The 24,972-nt window shown below is 35.7% G+C and overlaps 1 protein-coding gene across 4 annotated transcripts in view; it reads right to left on the bottom strand.

Annotated features, from left to right (window-relative positions):
- CDK14 (cyclin dependent kinase 14) overlaps positions 1-24,972 on the bottom strand; it is a 550,404-nt gene that overhangs the window by 277,478 nt on the left and 247,954 nt on the right. For all 4 annotated transcript variants that reach the window (XM_087417863.1, XM_014788156.2, XM_087417812.1 and 1 more), the window contains one exon: positions 8,422-8,484. In XM_087417863.1, the coding sequence (XP_087273989.1) occupies positions 8,422-8,484 (63 nt within the window). The remainder of the gene's footprint in view (positions 1-8,421; positions 8,485-24,972) is intronic.

Below are 24,972 nucleotides of genomic sequence, written 5' to 3'. Positions count from 1 at the left end.
ATAATGGTGGTCAGCAGAATAAAATTAGTATTAGAAATATTCCCTAGCTGACTAGAAACAAGCTGATCAAATTTAAGCTACCGGCTTTAATAGTTACCCAACATAATTTTCCAAGAGAAAAACTAAAACAGTTGTTTCAAGGAATTCAAATAATATAATCTTCTTAAGACAAGTTTCTGTTTGTCAATATAGTTCAGAATTATACAACTGACCTTACTGATATGCACTTTTTAAAACCAAAAAGAAATGGCATGAAATACAAATTTTTACGCAACTTCATTTGTGAATGTATGCTACTCTCCCCCAATCACAGGGCCGTTCTTCTTTATACACAATGAAAAGGAATAAATAGAGTTTAAAATGGTTTTACTGCCTAAAGCAACATCTTAGACACTAAATCAACATGGATTGTCTTAATATCAATTGATAAGGCTAATGTAACTTCTCAAAAAAAGAGAGACGCAAAACTGAAAAACTGACAAAAATGATGAATCTTGAGTCTGAGCGTCTTAGAGAAAGCTCACATCCGCAAGCTGTACCAAAGATGAATTTCAAATGGAATGCAGTAAAGACTTTGAATTTGGATACATATGATCAACAAACCTCTCTCTATATCCTCTCAGAGAGGTCTCGAGTAATAGGAATTTATATATTAATGAGAAAATATCTAGGATAGGTACTGGCTAGTCTCATAAAGGCTGTATCTGTCTGAGACAATGTGAAAAATCCTGGTGGTGTGTGCATACTCTATTACTCAGGCTGATTTCCCTCCTGGGTCCTCATGTTTGTCTTGGAAAACAGACAAACAAAGGGATGGAGTACAGGATCCATCTTAAACAGGAGAGAGGCAAAGTGAATGGCTTGAAGCTTGAAACCCAGGAGGGTATTCTCCCTGTTCCCACTGGGTACTTCCCAAACTGGATAATTCCATCATACAATTAAAATATCACACTGCATACTTCTAATGACTGCCTGTATTTCATCAATCTCGGGATGATTTCCTTTCAATCTGGGTTTTAAAGCACCTCTAGGAAAGAGTCTGTTGTTTAATTAGCTGCCTTGATTCCTTTGTCTGATCCAAATCATTACAAGCAAATCAGCAGATGATGCCAAGGATGCAAGAGACATGTTCTAAACAACAGAATACAGGCCTCACATCTCAACCAGAAATTCACTACTTAGTCCCCTATGGATGTCCAACCTGATATGAATTCACACACAGAATTTCACTTTCTTTTGTTGTTAATCCTTCACTTTCTAAATATGGAAGATTATTGGGCCGGCCCCGTGGCTTAGCGGTTAAGTGCGTGCGCTCCGATGCAGGTGGCCCGGGTTCGGATCCCGGGTGCGCACAGACGCACCGCTTCTCCGGCCACGCTGAGGCCGCGTCCCGCATACAGCAACTAGAAGAATGTGCAACTATGACATACAAACTATCTACTGGGGCTTTGGAGGAAAAATAAATAACTAAAATTTAAAAAAAAATAAATAAATAAATAAATAAATATGGAAGATTATTTTGTTATAACAAAAAATAGGATGAAAAGCCAAAAGAGAGCTGAACAGGTGCTGAGACTAGGTGTCAAATTTTTAAAGCACTCTTTAATGGCTTCATGAAATAATCATATTTCCCAAAATGCAGAATGAGGACGGGCTCTATAATATTCACAGTAATGCAGAATAGGAAATCATTACCAGCTAAATGAGAGCTCTAGTGCAGAATATGGAGAAAATCAAGTGTTATCTGATTTTCTATCTGAATATTAGAAAGTCTCATTTAGGGATCAATTCTCAGTGCCATCTGCATAAGACAATCTTAATTTGGCACAACATTATTCTCTCTGTTATACACCTGCTTGTTCTCTGGACTATGAAAGAAGAATAGCAATTTTTCAACCATTATAATCCTCATATCTTTTTAATTAATATAGATACTGCAATAAAAAATAAAACTCAGCTTTATGCCAATAGGATTTCAGCTACTTAAGAGAATAAGGCAGAAAATTCACAATTACTATGGTTATTTTGGATTATTCCAGAACAGTTCTGAAAAAAAAGGCAAATGTGTTTCTGCAAGGACTCTCCTAGAAAAGTCATTAAGATAACATGGAAATGGAGGTACATTACATATAGACACTGAATGATCCAATGTCATTATGTAATAAGATGCAAGTATCCCACATTTCTGGATATCAGCCAGAGACAACATCAATTAATCTTTCTTTTATTTTTTTCATGAACCTTAATTTTCAGTCCTTCATGCTTATCAATTTTTAAAGAACATATGAAAAACTGAATGAAGGATTAAATTTAGACTGGTATGGTCATTTTTTTTTTAACTCAACAATCAATCTGTAAATCACTGAGAATTGTAAAACGAAGAACTAATACAAGTTCTGCATTCAACTCAACTATGATAGCCAAAACCCAACAAAATTCATAGTGAATGGTTTGTAAAGGCAGAAAAAATGAACTACCCTCCCCCAAAAATCTAACCAGTTTCCTACATACCAATTATCATGTTCTAGCAATTGGTTGCTATTTGTTTATTCATCATAAATATTTATAGCAAGGCCAATGTCCTCAGGCTTTTGATTCAGGTTTTAAATTGCCCTCTAAGTAATTAACTGCTAAAATTACCCATTTGTCTAAAATTGATATTATGCTAAGAAACAAGCCATTAGTTAATAGTGAATATTTATTTGAGAATGCCATATCGAGAACAGACATTTTGTAAGCAATTAGAGTAACAAAGTGATTCTAGAAATTTAGTTAACATTGACAATATTTCTTATGAGTTTATTCCAGTGCTTACGAGGAATATACAAAAAGAAAGAGAAAACTTTAACAGACGTTTTGCTGGGAATTAGTACACAATTACTGTAGAATATTCCATGCTTCAATATGAAATCACAGGTTTGTGCTGTTCCAGTTGATCTTCCCCCTCTCTTCCTTCTTCAATGATATATCACCTTTGTAATGCTTGAAATTCTACCTGATTCACACTAAAGAGCAATCCCCTCAATTCTTAGGTGCATGGCATCCCACACATTTACAGTACCATTATAAGGTCTTATTTTAGCTCAACTGTTTTTTTTTAATTAACATCTAGCATAGCATTATGAACAGCTGTTAAGTTAGTAAATATTATTCTTATGTTCTTCATTTTGCATTCATAGATTTAACTGGCAATAAATATCACCACATGAAAAAAAATGTTAATATATCAAACTGAAATACCTGTGAGACATCTGTCACCATGTCATAGTCAGCCTTCTTTGAGAATAATTTCACCTGCAGTGCAGATCCCAAATGTAACCCTGGAAGAGTGCATTGTCTCTAAGCAGACAAACAGTGAAGAAAAGCCAGTGCATAATTAGGTGAATGGCCTCCCATGGAAACCAACAAGGTAATAAGGGCCGTCTGCTTCCATGCACTGCAATTCAGATGCCAAAACACAGGCATTAACAAGCTGCATTCTATTTTTTAATCTCCCATACCCTCAGAGAAGGTATAACTATAATCTTCAATATGAAAATGATAAATCTATGTGACTGAGTGCATATAAAGTCACAAATAATAACCTAATCACAGTAATTTAATGTATTAATCATGTGGCGTAGGGAAAAGAACATTGGACAAAAAGTCCTTTGACAAGTTCTTAATCTCAACGATCTGTTGTTGGTTTGTTTTCCTTTGTTTAGTTTTCTTTATAGTTATCACTAATTCAACACGAAACTCTTCTCCCACCTTGTATATCTGCTCAAACACATTACGTATTCCACCTAACAATTTTCTCTTCTTGGAAACCTTCCCGGATACTTCTGATCTGCTCCAATAGGACTGGTGGGTACTCTCCCAGCCTGAAACACAGTTGTCATCCTAGGATTCTTTTCATCATCATTCTGAGGCTCTCCTTCATCTCTCTCCTGTGGTGGCCTCTGTTACCTGGTTTCTTTGTCTTCTCAGCCTTGGTTTATTCCCTGAGTTCTAGCAGAGTACATCCTTGAGAAGCCTCCTAGGATGCAAGGTAGGCAAAATTTTCAACTCCTTGAATACCCAAAAATAATTACTTTACCCTTGCACTTCACTGACAGTTTGTATAGAATACTAGGTCGGAAATAATTTTGCATCAGAATTTTCAAGCCATTGCCCCAGTGCCATCTCCCAGTGTTGCTGTTGAAAAGTCTAATGCCACTGTAATTCTTCCCTTTGGAGTCAACTTGTGTCCTTTATGTAGGATTTTTCTTTGAAACCAATGTTCTGAAATTTTGCAATAATGAATGTTATTGTCAGTCTATTTTCATTAAGTGTTCTGGGCATTTAATGAACCCTCTTAATCTTGAAATTCACATCCTTCACATCTGGAAAAGTATAGTTTAATGATTATTACTTTAATGATTCCCTCCTCTTTATTTTCTCTAGTTATTCAGATGTTGGATCCCCTGGACTGGACCTCTAATTTTTTGATACTTTCTCATTTATTAGATTTGTATTTTATGCTCTATTTTCTAATAAACTTCTTCAACTTTATCTTCCATCCTTTTTTATTGTTGTTGTTTTTAATTTCTGTCATCATATTTTTAATTTCCAAAGCTACTTTATGTTCACTAAGTTCTCCTTTTCAAAAACAACATATCATTCCTGTTTTATAGATGTACTTTTTTCTTTTACCTCTTTGAGAATATTAATGATAATTTTTTTTGAAGTTTTCTTTCTTATCTTTCTCTGTCTCATCGATGCAAGCAACTTTGCTTCCTCTAAGTTACCTATTTGTCAGCTGGGGTCTTCACTATAGAGTCGCCTTGATTGTTTAGATCTGTTCTCTTGGACTGATCAGATTCTCCACAAAAGACGCTTATAATTTTTTACCCTGAGGCATGGGTCGGACATCTGTTTTTTTGAAGCACCACAGGCTGAGCCCTGTCTCTCACGTTCTCCTCTATCCCTTCCCACCCGCCCAGCCTCTTCCATACTCCGGGACATGACTGCCTCACTGGCAGAGGGAGGAGCAGTGGAGGCAGGCAGGCTGGAAGGCTGTGAGAGACCAACAGGCCAGGATTGCTAGGAAGCATACGTGTCCTCCAGGCTGGGGGATAAAGCCATGCAGGGCCACAGGGAGAGCAGGGGTGCTGTGGGGCATGAGAGGCAGCCTGGGCTCTCAGCAAATATCCTGCGTCTGAGCAAATGCCCACCTTTCCCTGCTTAAAGCGACTTTTTTAATTTGATTCTGATTCTGGGAGATGAGAAGAGATGGGGGAAAATATGTACATACATGTGTGTGTGTGTGTGTGTGTGTGTGTGTATGTATTTTTTTTTAAAGCTTTGCACGTGATTCGGCCATGGAGCCAAGTTTGAAGACCTCTTAGATGATTACTGAAGTTTCTTGTATCCTTAGATATTCCAAGAACTGAGACTGTCCAGTACATCTGGCAAATCCTCAAGGAGCCAAGATTTCAATCCCTATGGGGAAAGGGATACCTATATATCAATGTATTTTTCTGCCTTTCAGTTATTCAAAAAGGTTTAAGAAGAGGTAAATCATATCATATTTTTTTAGAGGCAAAAATGTAGTAGGGCATCAATCTGTGACCATGTTCAACAACTTTTGACTGGGAATAACTCCTTGGGCCGGCCCCGTGGCTTAGCGGTTAAGTGCATGCGCTCCGCTGCCGGCGGCCCGGGTTCGGATCCCGGGTGAGCACCGAGGCACCACTCCTCCAGCCATGCTGAGGCCGCGTCCCACATACAGCAACTAGAAGGATGTGCAGTTATGACAGACAACTATGTACTGGGGCTTTGGGGGAAAAATAAATAAATAAAATCTTTAAAAAAAAAAAAAAAAAAGTTTCTTGCCATACCTGAGAACTCTAGCAGTAGTAAACCTTGCTTACTACCACAGTACAACCTGGACTTCTCAAAGGATCAAACACCAAGTATCTGAAATATGATTAATGACTATGGGGTAAAAGAAAAGCTTGTGAAACTTGGATAAGAGCTGCTGAAACATAATTTCAAAGAGTGCAGCCTAGTTACTGAAAAACAGCAACCTAGAGATCAGTCTCTCCAGGATCATTAGGAGACAAAGGAAAAATAAAATGTAATGGAAGAAGCAGAACTTACAGTAAAAATGCTACAAAAACCACCAGTGACATTGGCCTGAGGACAGTGAACATGGCAATGCTTTATGGAATGAGCTTTCTTTCTTTGTTTCATCAAGAAAACTTAGCCCATAACTAATGACACACAGAGAGCTGGTGAGACAACCAAACAAGGATAATAGAAGTCCAGTGATGCCATGGTTCTTTGACAAGGTTCAGGCAGCTCTTTCATCTCAATCCTGTCAGGGAATTTGAAAGTCAGGAAGTCAAAGTTAGCTCAGAGTAGCTGCTGATTTCCACTGAGGCTGGCAGGCACCTGGGCTCCCCAGAGCCAAAGTTCTCACTAGCTGGGCTCTATAGATTCCCAGGGTTAAAGCAGGAAACAGGAGTAAGGGTGTATCATACTATTGATTTTAAACCCAATCAACCCTAAGAAGAGAACACTTAATGTATAAATGAGACAATTTGAGATTTTTTAATGTAAAAGAAAGAATAAAATTATGTTCATGTTATAATACTAATATTTAAAGTTGGACTTGAACACAGGCAAGATTAGTAAAACAAGTCTCTTCATCTGCTAAAATTTCCTGCCCAGTCTAACTACTAGAAAACTATCTATGTCAATGGCTACAGACCTTTGAGAAAAATGAATAGTCAAAAAATTTACAAGAAATCTAAATAAAACAAAAAATTACAACAACAAAAAAGGAGATATATGAAAAAATCAACAAATACTATAAGTATTGTGTTGAACCTATTATTTATTTAAAAAACAATATTTTTTCAGAGTTCCTATACGTTCTTACATTTTAAAATTGTACAACATAACTCACCACCATAAAAACTCTCATTATTAACATCACAAATATTAAAAAGCACCTGCAACTTATTAAGGAAAAAAAATGGCCCAATAGAGAAATGGAGAATATATAAGAACAGGAAACTTATAATAGCAGAATTACAAATGGTCAAGAAACATGCAAAAAGATGCTCAATGTCACTAGCAGTCAAGAAAATGCCAATGCAAGAGACACTCCATTTTTACAGATCAGAATGGCAAAAATTAAAATGACTGGTTACAGTCAATCCTAGAGAGAGTAGAGAAAAACAGTCCTCCTGTAATTTACAACCTTGTGAGCAAATGTTCCAGTCAAATTCATTAAAACTGAAATCAGGTCTCTGACTTAAAAAAGAAAACCCATTAACTAGATATCCAAAAGAATAGGGGTGAAAAGGTTTTATATTAATATTTACTCTAGAATCATTTATAATAGTGACATTTTGGAAACAATTCAAAGATCCACGAATAAGGAATAGTTGAAAATTATGGTTTATTCATACTATGGAATAATATGCAGTTATTAGAAACACTAAACTACATAGTCATGTACTGATGTTAAAGGACATCCATGATATATTTTAAGTGAAAAAAACTTATACAATAATATATATTATTTTTATAAAGAGAAAAGCAATAAACACACAAAACATCGTATGTGCATATATACCTCTACAAGCAAAGGGAAAAGTACAAAAGAAAAACCACGCCATGTTGCAAAGAGTGGTGTAGATAATGAATGGGAAGAAATGGAGACAAATAATTTTACTTCAGATATATCCATAGTACTCAATTGGTTCTCAGGATCATGAAATGTGGTCATTTAAACAATAAAATGTGAGCACGTCATTAAGCCTTCAGATATGACTTTGGTATCTTCTAACTCCCTAACATATGCCAAGAAAGAGTCTACTGTTTCAAGCTTGAAATTTTGGGACAATTTCCCAAGATGGTTGCTAGGCCAAACCTTAGAAAAACTTAGTTTTTTTGACACCTAGTAATCTAATTTGTAGTTAAAGAAAAAAATGAAAGAGAGTAGTAGGAAGAGCCATTTTTATCTATTTGTACAAACACATGAAAAAATATTTACTGTGAACACACCATAACACTGTTTTGGATCATAAAAATACTTTATATTGAAACCAACTGGTACTTAGCATAGGGTTCCAAGACAGAGCTACCTGAGATTCCCCTCTACTGAAAACAGTGTTACAATAGGATTCCACTGGATCTCACTCCTCATCAGCAAATGTTTCTCCAGGAAGAAAAAATAGAATAAGATCTAAATAATAATACTCTAGTGAAAATAGTTCATGTTAACACATGGTCACCAACCACTAAATGAAGCAGTGACTATGGTTCACTTCAATATTACTTGTCTTCACCCCCCCAAAAAAAAAAAGTTATGGTAGAGATTACATTTTGGCTCAAAAACTGCACGTGAAGAATGCTACCCCTTAGCTTAAAAAGATCTTTTCCTACCTTCACATTATCTGGATGCAGCCCCCCAGGGTGCTTGTCCATGTACTGACATAAATCAGTGTGCTGGAAGAAAAAAGGGAAAATGTATTAACATCCCTCCGGCTATAACATGATGAATCAATCTATTTCTACTTCAAAGTCACCATTACCTTCTGAACAAAGCAAACATAGGACAAGTGGGCGGATTTTTTAGTGTATGTGGTCGCATACTCCTCCACCCCTCATCTTTAACCACAATTGAACCATTATTTTTACCTCTAGGCTCTGTTCTATGTTAAACATATCTATGTCTTAGAAGGAATTCATGTCCATAATTTATTAAATGCCTAATTTCCTCCTCATTGAATTTAAATTTCAACCTAAAAAAGAAAACTTAACTAAAAACATATAATTTAACTAAAAAAAAACTGACAGACACAATTAACCAATTCAATTACAATTTCAATTATCTTGTATTTTCCAAATGCAAATGCAGGTTATGATTATTTGTTTTATGTGAGATGAAAATACTATTTGTCATTCTAGTAAAATTAATCATTGGATTCATTTAAATTTTTTCATAACTATATTCATTAAAAAATAATTTTCAGGTCCAGAACTCCTGACTACATTTGACAAAATATACTTTATAAATTAATACAAATACTTTCAAAATTATAAATTAAGACAAATACATCCAGATATAACTTAAAAGGGATATCCCTAGGTAACTTATGCTGCTATTTTTTCAAACATTCCAGGCTCAATTTGCCCATAACTGTATATTTTCTTTTTAATGCTTTTTCTCATTTAAAGCTTTAATGCTTTTTATATTATGAACTGCACAGAATTTTGAAAAAACATGTAGAGTTGCTATTCAGATTTTTCTTCTCTTATTGGGGGAATACTGTAAGATTTCTAACACTGAAACATTTAATCATTCTGTAAAAGCCACTGAACATGAGTATTTGTGCGCCATTATCAGACTTCAATTATTGAGGAATTACAACTTTTGACACATTCAAGAACCTTGCGGTAGCCATGGTGACAACAGTTGAGATTCCTTTAAGGAGTTTTATCGCATGCCAGGTGGTAACTGCTGAGGATACAGAGCAGAATTTAGCACTCACTCATTATTCATCATGTATTTCTTGAACCCTTATTGTGTTCCAGGCACTGCACTAGTCACTAAAGACACAAAATTTAATGAAATAGATGCACACGGAAAAAAACGGACATGTCAGTAATTACAGTAGGGTATGTTGTGTATCATTTTAAGAACGGCATTCGATAATGCTTGAGGCCATAGCAGGGGGAAGCTATTGTGGCCTAAAAATTTCAGAAAGGTCTCTGGAAGAAGTTACTTTTAAGTAAGACATGAATAGAGAAGGAAAGGAGTTAGCCAACTGAAGGGGGCAAAGGGAAAGAAAATGGGACTGAAGAAATGCTCTTAGATATGTTCTGAGACAATGTTGCCTTTATCTTGGACCATACTCAAAGTGTTTAGCTTCCAAATCAAAGTCAAACCCCATGAGGACAGAAACTACATTTGATTTGGAAATTATCTCTCTGGTCCAGGCAAAATGACAGATACAGAGAAGAAGAACTAAATAAATACAGATGGAAACAGTTTTACACATAGTATAGCTCATTAAAAATAACCCCAGGGGCCAGCCCCCATGGTGGAGTGGTTAAAGTTCCATGTGCTCCGCTTCTGTGGCCCAGGTTCGCAGGTTCGGATCCCAGGTGCAGACCTACTCCATTCATCAGCCATGCCATGGTTACATCCCACATACAAAATAAAAGAAGACTGGCACAGATGTTAGCTCAGGGCTAATATTCCTCAAGCAAAAAAAAAAAAAGAGAAAGATTGGCAACAGATGTTAGCTCAGGGTGAATCTTCTTCAGCAAAAAATAAATAAATAAAAATAACCCTAAAATATAATTATAACGGGTTCCATGGAGTTTTCCCTGACTATATAAAAGTTTTATTTCATGCATTTCAACAAACTGAGCAATGAATTCTGGACTCCAATCTGCCATTTCAAAACTCCATGTTATTAAGTTCTCTGTGCTTCCAAATAAGGCTAACACCTCCCTTGGAGAAGATTTTTGAAGAACATATAAAATAGCACAGTCATGCATCACTTGATGGGGATACATTCTGAGAAATGCATCATTAAGTGATTTCATCATGCAAACATCACAGAGTGTACTTATGCAAACCTAGATAGTATAACCTAAGCTATATGGTACTATTCTTATGGGACCACTATCATATATGTGGTCCTCATTGATCTAAATGTTGTTATATGGCACATGACTGTACATTAGAAAGTACTTTTTACCTGTAGCATGATATACAAAAATAAGGTATTATTTAAGATATTGCCTATTATACAATAAGATCCACAAAAGGAAGAACTGTATCTAATTTGCTCATTGCTCACACACAACAAATAAAATCGTAAACAGAAAGTACATCCCATCATATCAATACTTACATATCACAACATGTTAAATTCTTATTAAAAATGTAAATTCTCAGTTTACAAAACAAAGAAAATAAAATTCACACTAAGATACAAACTAGATACAATTAGACAACAAAAAATAAGAGAAAATCTGAAAATAAAGAAATAATATATTTTATATATTTATATATTATTTATATTTTATATAATTTATACTGGTAAATATCAATAAAAAGGAATCAGTATATCAATATAAATATTAGACATAACAGAATTCAAGGAAAATGTATTAAACATTTATGCACTTAGCAACTTGGCACATCAATATAAAGCAAAAATTGATAAAAATAAAAGAAGAAACTGAAAAATTCACAAAATCTTGAAGGGTTTAACTTACTTCCTCAAAAACCAACAAACGGAATTGACAACTAAAAAAAGAAAAGTTATAAAGGATATGAATAACACAATTAAACAGTATGTTTACGTTGTGCCTAATAAACTCGCTTTACACATGCTTTTTAAACACAAATTGCATACTCACAAAAATAGGCAATACATTAGACACAGAGAAAGTCTCAAAAGTTTCCATAAAGCAGAAGTCATATTACATCCTCTCCCTACAACTAAATAAAATTAACAACATAGTATATTATACTTCATCAACTCTAAGACATACAATTCTTTTTATCTCTGACACTGGAATCATAGCATTAATTTGCTGTTTCCCAGGCAGTTATTGGAATGTAGTTGTCATTGTCTGCATTTGAGGTAACTTTTTATTTGGCTTTACTTGCAGAGTCATTACTCTGATGCCATGTATCATCAACAAACAACTTAAGGACCATCTGAGGAACAAAGATGGAAAGATAAGATGCAATTGTTACCTGGAAACCATTTATTGAAAATTTCAGATAAGATTTTATGAAAAGTGTCAGAATTAAAATGTGCAAGTCTCTTTCAATAAATTTAAAATAAAAATTCTGAATGATAAGAAAGCACTCAGTCATAGATTGAGTGCATTTTTTTCTTTCTTAGAAAAAAAAAAAGTAATGTTTCTTCTAGTCAATGGGGTTTAAGTCCAATGGCAGCAGAAAGAAAATAAGGAAGGAAGAAAAGCAGTTAAGGAAAGGGAATGAGAAAGGGAGAGGCAAAAAAAGAAAATTTATTTGGAAATCTTGGAAATTTAAAAAAAAATTTAAAAATCTAAAACGTTTAAATCATTTAAAAATGAATGATAAGGGCCGGCCCTGTGGCTTGGTGGTTAAGTGCGCGTGCTGCGATGCTGGTGGCCCGGGTTCGGATCCCGGGTGCGCATCGAGGCACCACTTCTCCGTTCATCCTGAGGCCGAGTCCCACATACAGCAACTAGAAGGATGTGCAGCTACGACACACAACTATCCACTGGGGCTTTGGGGGGAAAAATAAAATAAATAAAATCTAAAAAAAAAAAAAAAAAAAAAAATGAATGATAAGATACTAGATACATTTCAAAGCAATGAAAAGTGGTCAGAGCATTATTGACAGGAAAATTTAGACCTTTAAATACATTAATTTTAACGTAAGACTGACTGAAAATAGATAACCAATAAACTCAAGCTAGGGAATACCAAACAAGAAAGAGATCTAAAGAAAATAGAAGGGATTAAATGTAGTTAATAGCAGAAAATAATTACACAGAAAAACTAGAAAATAACAGGTTTGAACAATTAAACAAAACTCACTTCTTTGAAAAGTCCAATAAAGCAAACCTTTTGCAAGGCTAATTTCTTTTTAAAGTGATGGGTTTTGCCAAGCCGTAATCAACAGTAAGAATGAGAAAAGTGACACAACTAAAAATGTGGAGATTTAAAAATATACTATAAACATATAGTATTATAAACTAAAGTAAGCAGAGAATTATAAACATCTTTAAACCAATACATTTGATATCCAGATAAAACTATGTTGTCTGTGTGTGTGTGTGTGTGTGTGTGTGTGTGTGTGTGTGAGGAAGATTAGCCCTGAGCTAACATCAGTTGTCAATCCTCCTCTCTTTGCTGAGGAAGACTGGCCCTGGGCTAACATCCATTCCCATCTTCATCTACTTTATATGGACGCCACCACAGCATGGCTTGACAAGCGGTGCAACGGTCCACCCTCGGGATCCAAACCCACGAACCCTTGGCCGCTGAAGCAGAGCACACAAACTTAACTGTACGCCACCGGGCCGGTCTCCTTATGTCTTTTTAAAAAACATAAATTATTAAATTTGATTCTATAAGAGATAGGAATTAAAGAGCTATATCTAAAAAAGCTACAAAGGTCAGATGATTTTAACGGAAAATCTTCCAAACTTTTGCATCACAGATATAAATTACTCCAGAGCAAAGAAAAAGATTAAATGTTTCCCACTGCTTCTTTAAGGTTACAATGTCAAAGCAAGCAAAATGAAGGGAGAGTTGGAGAGAACTAAACCAACCTCTTTATAATCATAGATGTGTAAATTCTAAAGATAGTAGATCCTAGAATTCAATATTATATTAAAAGACTAACACATCAATATTAAACAAGGTTAAACCTAGAAATGAAGAAATAGTTCAACATCATAATATCTATTAATGTGACCCTCTAAAATTAACAAAGACATGGAATGGTGTTGGGTACAAAACTGCTTTCATGATATTATATATTTGACATATATTTATTAAATGCTGATTCTGCATAAATAAGACAAAGTCTCTGCTCTCATAAAGCTTACATCTGTGGATTTTACATACTTGTGAATTACTGTAATTTTTTCCAAGAATACAGTATTCAAGCTTTTTGTTTAAAACACAAAAAAAAGGGGCCAGCCCGGTGGCGCAGGCGGTTAAGTGCGCACGTTCCGCTGCGGTGGCCCGGGGTTCGCCGGTTCGGATCCCGGGTGCACACCGACGCACCACTTGTTAAGCCATGCTGTGGCGGCGTCCCATATAAAGTAGAGGAAGATGGGCATGGATGTTAGCCCAGGGCCAGTCTTCCTCAGCAAAAAAGAGGAGGATTGGCATTGGATGTTAGCTCAGGGCTGGTCCTCCTCACAAAACAAAACAAAACAAAACAAAAAAACTATGAGGAAGGAAAAATATCAGGAGTGGGGGAAAAAATATTCCTGATCATCAAGTTACACACGATGTCCTTCTGAGTATATGCCCAATGACATTAGCATCATGAATTGCAGGAAGGAGGCTTCTCCAGAAATGAGATCTTGAGAAATTTAATAAGATTTTTCCAAATCTTTTAGATTTCAAAATTCATATTTCCTTAAATGTATAGCATGAAAATGTGTGTGTGTGTACATACACATCACACACATACACATATGGCTGTCACTAGCTGTGTGACCTTGAGCAGATCACATAACCTCTGCATACCAGTATCTTCATCTATGTAATGAGGATAATTCTAGGACACCTACCTCATATGGATGTTGTGAAAATTACTGAGTAAATATCTAGAATGGTTTCAGAATATTGCCCAGCACATGGTAGATGCTATAGATGATGATGGTGATGATAAGGCTGAGGATGAGGATGATGATGATTTTCTGTGGTGTGTTTAGAGTAGGGAGGGATATTTGGGAGGAGTGCAATTAAAAATGGAATGAAAACTGGAACTCCTAGGGGTAACATTTCATCCTCATATATGCGTTCTTCCTGTCTGCGCCCCGAGACATTCTCATACACACTTTGCTGCTCTCCGTATACAACCACTAAGACTGCATCTAGCAAATACACCATTAACCTCAGATTGCTCTGGGTGATTAGGGGCAAGAATTTGGAGAATCTCAGATGGAAGAAGAGGCAAGAGGTAGAACACAGTCCCATTTTGCACCCTAGCAAACTTCTGTTCTACCTGCATTAAAAACTATTTCTTTTCCCTCTCTCTTTGTTAAGACCCAGTACTACACCTAGAACTGCATTAGATGTGCCTAAATTACAAATTTCATTATATTTCTTCTTTGTTTTTAACTTCTCTCTTTAGTTCAATTCATTGGATTATGCGACCCTTACGTTTTGCACTGGTCCGGAAATACAGAATAAACTTAACAATAATGCTAGAAGGTACTTCTTTGTCATTCCTTTTTTTAAAGTCATCCCAAGTATAAAAGTTCTGAACAGAAGGCCCCTATGGCACATGGCCAACAAATCATTACCCTTTGATGAGACACGGATAATCTCAGATCCATCTGGCTTGACCTCTGGCTATTCTTATTCTAATACTAAAAGTAGCACTTGTAGACTAGGTGCCTGGTAACTGCAGATCAAGCACAACCACTCTTTGCCCTTCAATCTCTATCCTTGCTCCTGGCTAATATCTCCTCTTTCCCTCACCACATTACACCTCACCTCATCTTCCTACACCTCCCTCTCATTCACTCCATCACTGCTGCTGTTCTTGAGGGTAATGCCTTTAGAAGACTTGTGTCTGACAGGTTTAAACCTGAATGCCTTAGAACACCTCATCAATCTTCCATGGAGTGGTGGTTTTAAATGAAGCTTTCAAGTGTGGCTAGACTTACAGACTAAGCAGAAGACAGAGTGAGAGCAGAAAGGAGCTCCAAAGGCTCAATCCTCACACTGGCATATATTTCTTTCAAAATCAGGTTCCTCTTTCCTCACTGTTGATTACCCATCAGGTAGCATTTATATGGTCAGTTACATAGGAGCAGGAGTGTTTCTAGGGGAAGGAATTTGAGGAACGTATCTGAAATCATAACACCCTGAACATAACTGTTCTCTGTGAAGGAGTTTGCCACATTTACAATTTGGGTTTCCTCATACTGATCTGATTACTCTGTGGCTAGATCAGTTTAGAAGGCAGGAGAGAAATCTCCCTTCGTAAAAAGCCGGGATGTAGAAAGACCACAGAAAACTGAAAAGACTTTTTACTCATAAGCACTTTCACACAGTAGAGTCTCAGTTAATTTCAATCATATGAAGACCAGAGAACTGCGTGACTAACAGCACACAGCCATGAGACTTACAGGGAAAGACATGAAAGACAGCTACAAAGATAAATTATGAATATAATGACAATTTCAAAACAGGCCTGAATGGAGAACAGCCCATTAAAAGAGGACCAGGAAAGAGAGGCCAGCCAAAGAAACAGACGAGACAGAAGCTGGCCTGGGACATTCACCTCTGCATATCCCACTCTCCAACACTTACTCTTTATGAAACTGACTTTGCATCAGGGAAAGAAGCAATATCCCTCCACTGAAAGCCACTGGTAAAAAGGGTCTCTGAAAACCAGAGTCTCAGACCACCTCTTGAACATGAAATTTCACCCACGTTCCAGGTTAGAAACACGTGTAAGTCAATTGTTAAGTAGGCTTCACCGTTCAGTATGTGCTTGTTTCTTTTTAATCAATGTATTATCCACGAAGTGATAACTGAAGTTTTCCAATTGTTGGCCCCTTCGAATGATCAAACCTCCAAAAGATATCAAGATCCTCAGAGAAATTATACTTTTGTATTAGCACTGGCTTTCAGACCGGACTTTTCTCATTAAGCAGGAATCCAAATAAAGCCTCTTCCCAAACCCATGCATTTATTTCCATTCTCCTATAATGTTAAGACTGGTATACACAATATTCGTCAGCTAATTTTGATGTTCTTCAGAAGCACTGCCAAAATACGACATTGAAAATAGCGCAGTCTTATTTTTAGTGTCTAGGCTAAAAATAAGGAAGTCTTTCCACAGGGATAACCAACAGAAATCCTTAGTTTGAAGTTATGTTAAACACAGCCTCCACATCCTTTACTTCTCTTTCATTTAGTTTTCCATTTTGACAGTAAGAGAAGAGACAGTATACTCAAGCTTGATGTAATTTTTATAACATTAAAAAAAAACAACTGCTTCACAAGAATATGGAAAGATTCCAGAAGATAATAAACTAATTCTGACTTTCTTCAGTTCTTAAGGGATTGGTTTATGTTTAAGTATCAAGGTTCAGTTTTACTTTTATTTTGAAATTAATAAAAATTTGATTTACAAAACAAAAAAATTAAGTGGAAACATGATTTTTAAAAAGATGGTTAAGAACTAGTTGATAACATGTGCAAATTGGAAGCATAAAAATATAGAGCCCTCTTCTCCCTGACTAATTTTTGATTATTTAAGAAGCTCCCTAGTCCTCATCCCAGTTGGATTCTAGACACTCCAATCTCCTCCAGGTAAGTGACTCATTATGAAGAACCTTTAAATAGCATTCTGACTGGTAAGAGATCAGCTCAAGAAATTTGCAAATTTCTAAAGGACAAGAGCAATTATTTCCACTCTTCAGTAGGACCACATGTGGTCTCAAAATTAATGGCAACGATGGTAACTGCTAGCGCGACCAAGGCAGCAAGTGCGGCAGATGCTTACCTGTGATGCTTGCTCCACTACTGGCTACTGTCACTTTCTTCACCATTGTCCAATGTCTGGTACACATCACACACATTCTAACTAAAACCACACTTGAAGGGTAGTTATGAACTTTGGTAGAACTCACTATCATTTTAGTTTTTAATCTATTTCACCTGTAGCTTATTCAAGTCACGTAATTCACTGGGGAATAGTTGCTGCTGGAGGCAAGTGAAGAAAACTTACAGAAGTTGAGCCCTCCTTTCTTCTACAGCAATCAATGCCATTTTCCTCTAGCTATAATCTCTGTTTTAATCAGCCTACACTGCTGTAAGAATTAATACATCAAATTATTGAGCAGTTAGTTTCAAACAGCTTTTATATGAAGTCCACAGGTTTAAATTGACTTTGAAATTGTATTTTTTTCTCTTAAGCTTTATAGTACTCCTCTATTTCATTTCTAAATCATAATTAATGAAATTTTAATGATGTGAGTTCCAATACATGAGCATCATTCATTAGTGAGAAAAAAGGAAATGAAAAGAAACATTAATCAACTTTTCCTTTAAAACAAAATTACAGCCATTCAAGATGCTTTATAAAAGAAGTTTGTACCCACTGTATATCAAAGTGGCCCATTTTTAAACAGTGGTTAAAAAATAAAACTTTGTTAAGTATTCTATCAACTGTTATTTAGACTTTATGCTAATGCACTGACATCCCTTTAATGACAAAAACAAGACATTTATGAACAAGTACAAAAGTGCTATCTCTTCCCTCTGAAGTAGAAATTCTAATTACAACTAGATTATTGTGCCTCAAATTGCATCATAGGACATGGTATGACAATAGAAACAACATCGTCTTCCAATCTATTCCATCATCACCCAAAGATATGTTCTCATATGAAATATTCTCAAATATTCCACTGTTCCTACACCGACTTATTTTACATATTACAAAGCCTGTTTCTGAGTTATTTTATTTTTACCTGGTTGTAAGCCGCTTAGGAAATGTTGAAATTCTACCAGTAAACCACACACATAATCCCTGGGAACGCAGGGAGGGTGGTTAACGTACACAATAGTCTATACTACATAAAAATCCTCCCATAGCAATCAAAGTGCTGTGGTTTATTCCTAATTAAATTAGCCATTTCTTTTTTTCATTATATAATATATTCTCCTTCTCCCTTTTGGTCATAAAAAACCTATATGTGACTTAGCTATCCCATAATTCTGCCTAATTGGTTTCAGCTGTCATTTCTGAATCCATAATGCATGGGCAGCCTGGGGCTGGTGACTGGAACAGGAAGCACTTCCAACCACATTCCCATCATGTAAAACCAGCAACCTGAAAGATCTTTTCCATTAAAACAAAAAAGTTACTATTTGGCTTCTGGCAATGACACCAAGGGTAGACAGATTGTATAGCTCTACCCAGGCAGTAAGACTGTTGTGAACCATTCTTCTCTGATAAAAAGAGTGCAGACATTCATGCTCCAATAGTTCCAGTGTCTGAAGCAGTTTCAGTATTGTAGAGGCTAATTCATAAACTGAACACATATCTACATCCATATCTATATCTATATAATTTATTTACTCTATAAAACTTCTAGGAGGTATAAATGATTTTCCTTTTTTAAATTAAATAAATTCAAAGTATAGAGTTGGGAAGTTTCAAGAAACTTGGAGTAATCTTCTAGAAGTGGAACATTGTGGTTCTACCGAACCATATGCTGTTACCACATTAGAAGAATGTGTAAAATGTGCTTTCTTGAAACAGTGAAGGAAAGAGCTACCCGGTATGGCTTATACGCCCTCTGGCAAACCATTCACAAGCCTAAACCATATAATACATTTTAACAGAGTCAAATAGTCACTTTAAAAAGATATTCATGCTACTTTGAAGCCACGCTGATTTTTAAAAGGAAAAATTAAAAGCCAATGGATATAAAGAATGGAATGTTCTGATCATCCAACACCCTCAAGAATTTGAAAAAAGAAAAAAGGTTAAAGTGGCCATGTAAAATTTTTTGAAGTCAAAGCGTGAGATGGAAGATAAAAAGGAACTGAAATCTCAGGAATATCTTAAGTCTGAAAACACCTGGAGCTGCCCTGCTAGAAATATGGAAGATCTTGAAATTATAGGGCAAAAGCAACATGAGCAAAAAGAGTTAGAAATAGAGAACTAAAGTGGAAGAGAGAAGAGCAGGAGAGATAAAGAGTGGGGGAGAAGACTGAGGACTCACAGGCGGCCATTCCGGAATAACTTTTGTTGGCTCCAAAGGAGAATAGAGGAGTCTTTTTTATAATCTCAGTTCTAAGGAGTAAGAGTAACCCCCACACAGGGAATGATCACACCAGATGTGTGGTTCAGAAAACTCTATGAATTATACTGTAACGAGCTTCAGGTACATGTTATTTTTTTTTTTTTTAAAGATTTTATTTATTTATTTTTTCCCCCCAAAGCCCCAGTAGATAGTTGTATGTCATAGCTGCACATCCTTCTAGTTGCTGTATGTGGGACTCGGCCTCAGGATGGACGGAGAAGTGGTGCCTCGGTGCGTGCCCGGGATCCGAACCCGGGCCACCAGCATCGGAGCGCACGCACCTAACCACCAAGCCACGGGGCCGGCCTACATGTTATTTTTAATTTTAAAAATAGTAATTCTGGAAGGCATAATCACAAGGAAAATATTAAACAATTATAATTTGTTAATTTTGTCACCTTGTCTTTTTTTGGCATACCAACTGATACTCAAAATATATTTTCAAACTCTTATAACGGGTGAAGTATTGTAAAATGTATAAGATGAACAGAAAGTATTCACTATTTAGGAGCTTACTGATGATTATGGGGAAAATAAGAAAGACAATCAAATCAATAATACTTTTTCTCTTCTTCCTAAAAGGAAACATCATTTATTGCCTTGTTCATATCATTTGACTGAGTAGTAACAATTTTAGGTTTTTTCTCCCCGCCAAGGAAATACAGAGGGATGTATTAGAAGCAACGTTACTAAGATGTTACAATGCAAAACACTTTAGAGTTCTTAAACATGGTTACAAATATCTGATTATTTAGATTATTTACGGAGCAAGGGTTGTGGGCTATAGACTCCAAAATGGGACAAATCAACATCTCTTAAATTGGAGAAATAGTTCTCAAAATAAATTTATAATACAAATGTACAGCTCACTTAAATCTTCCTGGCTGGTGGGAATATACAGAATATAGAAAGACAAAGATTTCAGAGAAAGTCCTGGCAAGCAGTCAAGTATATGAAATGTTTGTTATACATGATGAAAGAGGCAATTTATATTGCTATTCCTGCGGCACACCTGAAGCATAAGTACATTTAGGTAAGATCACAGCTTTTTAAAAAAGTATTAATTTTAATTATTTCAATATAGTACATAAAAGGGAAAAAGTAATTTAGGTTTCTCAAACTAAATGAGTAAAGGGATCACACTAATGTTATTTTTTAAAATGTAAGTTTTTATCTACAGGGTATGATGCTCTGAAGCATGAGAAATTGAGGAGTAGTGAAACATACTGTCAAGAATCCACAAAAATTGTAAATGTTTTGTTTGATGTGGCTCTTTTAATAGCAAAGAATAAAAAGACCTCAGATCACAGAGGAGGGAAAAAGAAACCTCATGAATTCTTGTATTCTGAGTATTGCCAAAAGTTAAAAACAGAGTAGAAATTCCAAAGTATCTTTTCCAGGATCTATAGCCATAAGTCAAATTGTTGACTTACTTGAGATTAAAAAAATTAAATTATCATTCTTTATCTTTTCTTTTTTTTTTGGCTACTCACTTTTGCTCAATCCACGGACGAAGAAAATGTGCTTAATTCCTTGCTCTGCATGAGTATGAAATTAAAGATACCTTGAAAAAGAACTGTTTTATTTTTTTCTCAATCACTAGACACTTGCAAACTTGCCAAGATAGTAAACTTTCCCGGGAGCCTGACATATTTGGCAGACATAGTTGATGTTTTGAATATGAATCCTGAAACTTCAAGAAGCTAAGACCAACATTATTGCTCCTCATGATAGGTTTTTAAACTTTTATGCCAAAACCTAGTTATGTATTCAGCAAATCAGAGCTGAAAATATCTTTTCATTCTCTTGACTTAGTGCAATTTGCCATAAAAAGGCTACTGGAAAAAATTTCAAGAGAAAGAAGAAAATCTCAGCAACTCTGTCCAGGATGAACTCAGGCAGTGCCTTCCTGATGCTGTGGTTGAAAACACCATCTGAAAGTCAGTCTTAGAAATGTTTAAAAAGTTATTGGTGGGCCGGCCCGGTGGCACAAGCGGTTAAGTGTGCACACTCCGCTTCGGCGGCCCGGGGTTCGCAGGTTCAGATCCCGAGCACACACCGATGCACCGCCTGTCAAGCCATGCTGTGGCGGCGTCCCACATAAAGTAGAGGAAGATGGGCACGGACGTTAGCTCAGGGCCAATCTTCCTCAGCAAAAAGAGGAGGATTGGCAACAGATGTTAGCTCAGGGCTGATCTTCCTCAAAAAAAAAAAAAAAGTTATTGGATCTCAAATTTGAATTAATTACCAAAAAAATTTCAGAAAATCATACTGAAGAGTTTTGGGCAAAATATCTCAATAGTTACTTTAAAATAAATTAGTAGGCCTGGCATGTAATTATCCTAATCAACATATGAAGCTGGTTTTAATAATTTCTATCAAAACTAACATAGCAGAAACGATACTTGACATGGAAGGTGACCACATTTGTGTTTGACCCTTGACACTACCTATGATACAAAAGCTCGTGGTAAGCAAGCAACCTATTTGGTGCCCTCATTGATAAAACGTCTGGTTTTTAAATGTTAAAAAGCCAGAATCAAGCGTTGAATAAAATCGTTTAAAATCATTATTTGAATTTGTTTTATTAAGAATTTTAAATTTATCCAAGATTTAAAAGGGTATCAAAAAAAGCATGGGATTTTTATATTAATACAAAGGGTGCATGAATTTTAAAATGTGGATAAACATTGATATATAACTACATTTATTGATTTGGAACAACAGCGGCATTAACTTCAGTGAGTTTTTTAAAAGGATAAAAAACAGCATATGTAGTATATGAGCATAGTATACATATAAATAAACATGCATATGTACACACATACAACACTCGTGTGAGTATAAATCATAAAAGAAGTCTTCAAAGATAACACGCGGTTGCACTGGCTTTCTCTGAGGTGGCTGGATTGTAAGTAATTTCAGATATATTAGTCAGGATAGGCCAGGTTATGCTGCGATAACAAATAACTTTTGCTCACAATTTATTGGCCAAAGCAAGCCACACGGCCATGCCTAAATTCAATAGGGAAAGAGGGTATAACCTTCCTACAGGGATTGGGATCCAAATACCAGAGAATAATAGCAGTCTTCTGCATGATGCAAATCATACTCAATTTTTTCTTACTGATAATACAGTAAGAATATGAAATACACACATATATGTATATATTTGCACTGATTTTTAAATGAACCTTTTGTCAAGGGTTTAGTAACTGAAAAGGATGTTACAATTTTATGAAGTCACTCAATTATTTCTCATGCAAAGTTAACTTTTCTAGAAATTCTTGCTATACCATGTTATTATTTTTCCCTCTAAACTCTAAAAATCTTTTGATTTTCTAGAAACATGTCTGGTATACTTGAATACTTAAGTCAGAACCCCGTATTCTAACAGTAACTTCCCTAAAAGTAAACAAACCTCTGTTAAATTAAAGGGTTAAGTTGTATTTTAAATTAATCATTATAACTCTATGTCACAGGTTGGGTTTTTCAGATGGAGTTTGGAGGTGCAACATGCTTATAATGTAAAAGGTATAAAAACGTTTATTAGATGAAAAGGAAAGAGAAGGAAGCAGGAATGGACAAAAAAAATGTCAAAGTGCAGTGCAGGCCAAGAAAGCCTTGGCCAACCTAGCATAAGAGTTGTCCTGCACTGGGCAGAACTGACCAGGCCTTGATATCCCCACCTCACACAGTCACCAGATACAGGATGCCTGGGGAAAGGAGTGACCTCATTCAAGATGGGTCTCTGCAGCTGGGACAGATCCTGGAGTTGCTGACAGAGGGAGGCATTCGGTGACCATATTTTCTACAGCTACGCAGCAAGTCCTTCTTTAAAGGAGGCTATGGACCCCATATTTCTGTATCTGTCACAATCTGTAAGGGTATTTTAATGAACACCTTGAAAAATGACTCTACATTTCTGTCTCTCTCACACACACAATTGTGTCTGATGTATCTATTCTATGGAAATAACCACATTAATTTGGCAAAGATTTATAGAGTCCCCACTGTAATTGTACTACGAGATACATCAAATGAGAAACCAGACCCTGCCCTCAGGGAGACTAGCTGCTCATTCATCTCACACAGATGTCACAATGACAGACAAGAATGATCACGTTGCCCTTTCCACTCTTTACAAGATACCCCGCAGTTTATATTTTACTCAAGTAAAATATGATTACAAAAAAAAAATCCTTAGTCTTTTCTTTTCTTCTAATAAATATTCTGTTACTAATCATCTCTCCCCATAACTCTTTCCTCTAGCATTTTTACTTTTTATCTTGTTGTTAGAATTAGATATCTTTCCTCAATATATTTCCTGAAATTCTAGCCAGAATGCTCAACATTTACCTTTCCTTGCTGCATCTAACTTCCTTATCCAAGGAAAAAGGCTAGAGAAACAGAAGGAAGAGAAAAGAGAACCAATTCAATCTTCCAAATGTCCTTGACGATAGCTGAAAGGAAAGCTAACAATTAAGACTCAAACCTTTAAAACAAAGATCACATATTCAGGAAAAAAAGAAAAACCCAGAAGATGGAAAATTCTTACTTAGCAAATAGCTGCCATGACAAATTAGTTTTTCAGTTCCTGAATTATGAAATAGAAATGAGGCTTGAGCATCTGTTGGGGATTTATAACTGGACTTGTATCTGCTAGTGAGAAAGGAGTAAATTACTCACTTGAAGTTGGATGTTAACTCAGGACACAAAAGTTCATTGTCTAAAAAGGAGGTGTCTAATCATACAGAGCAATCAAAAAGATAGTGAACCCGCAAAATGAACAATCTACATATTCTTAATAATTAAGTTTCAAAATCAGAATCCTTCACCATTGTTTATTTTCTCATACATACTCTTACATTGTAAAAATAAAATATCATATGTATGAGTGTGTGTTAATACAGTGCATCAACATCTCACAATCATCATAACAAATGAAAATAAAAAACAAAGAAAATAACAACTAACTGACCAATTAACAAGAATACGTATTTTCCATTAAGACAGGACATCCTAAAAAAGGCCCACTTGCACTTTAGATACTGCTCATGTGTCTAAAATTTTATTGGTGGGGCAATAATCTAATAACAGTTAATTTGAATATCTTCACTCCCACTAGCCCTGTCACATTTGATAAATTCTGACAACTGATAAATAGCAAAGGTTTATATGCTTCACCACCATTAATGTGAAAAAAAGTATCTAATTACCCAGTGGTTTACACAATGACAAGCGCGAGCATTTGTTCATATTTGAATTTATTAAGAATGGATGAGATTCCAGAGTAAAGATGGCAAACTGAACATATGCACCTATGTTGTACTCTCCTGAATCTCCACTCACCAAATTTTATAAGCTCCAAAACATATGGTAGCAAGTTTAGCACAGCAG

Source organism: Ceratotherium simum, chromosome 1 (genome assembly GCF_057802395.1).
Source record: "Ceratotherium simum simum isolate JZ-2026a chromosome 1, ASM5780239v1, whole genome shotgun sequence".
Taxonomy (NCBI): domain Eukaryota; kingdom Metazoa; phylum Chordata; class Mammalia; order Perissodactyla; family Rhinocerotidae; genus Ceratotherium; species Ceratotherium simum.
The sequence above is the reverse complement of the archived record's forward strand: the minus strand, read 5'-3'. Positions and strand labels throughout refer to the sequence as shown.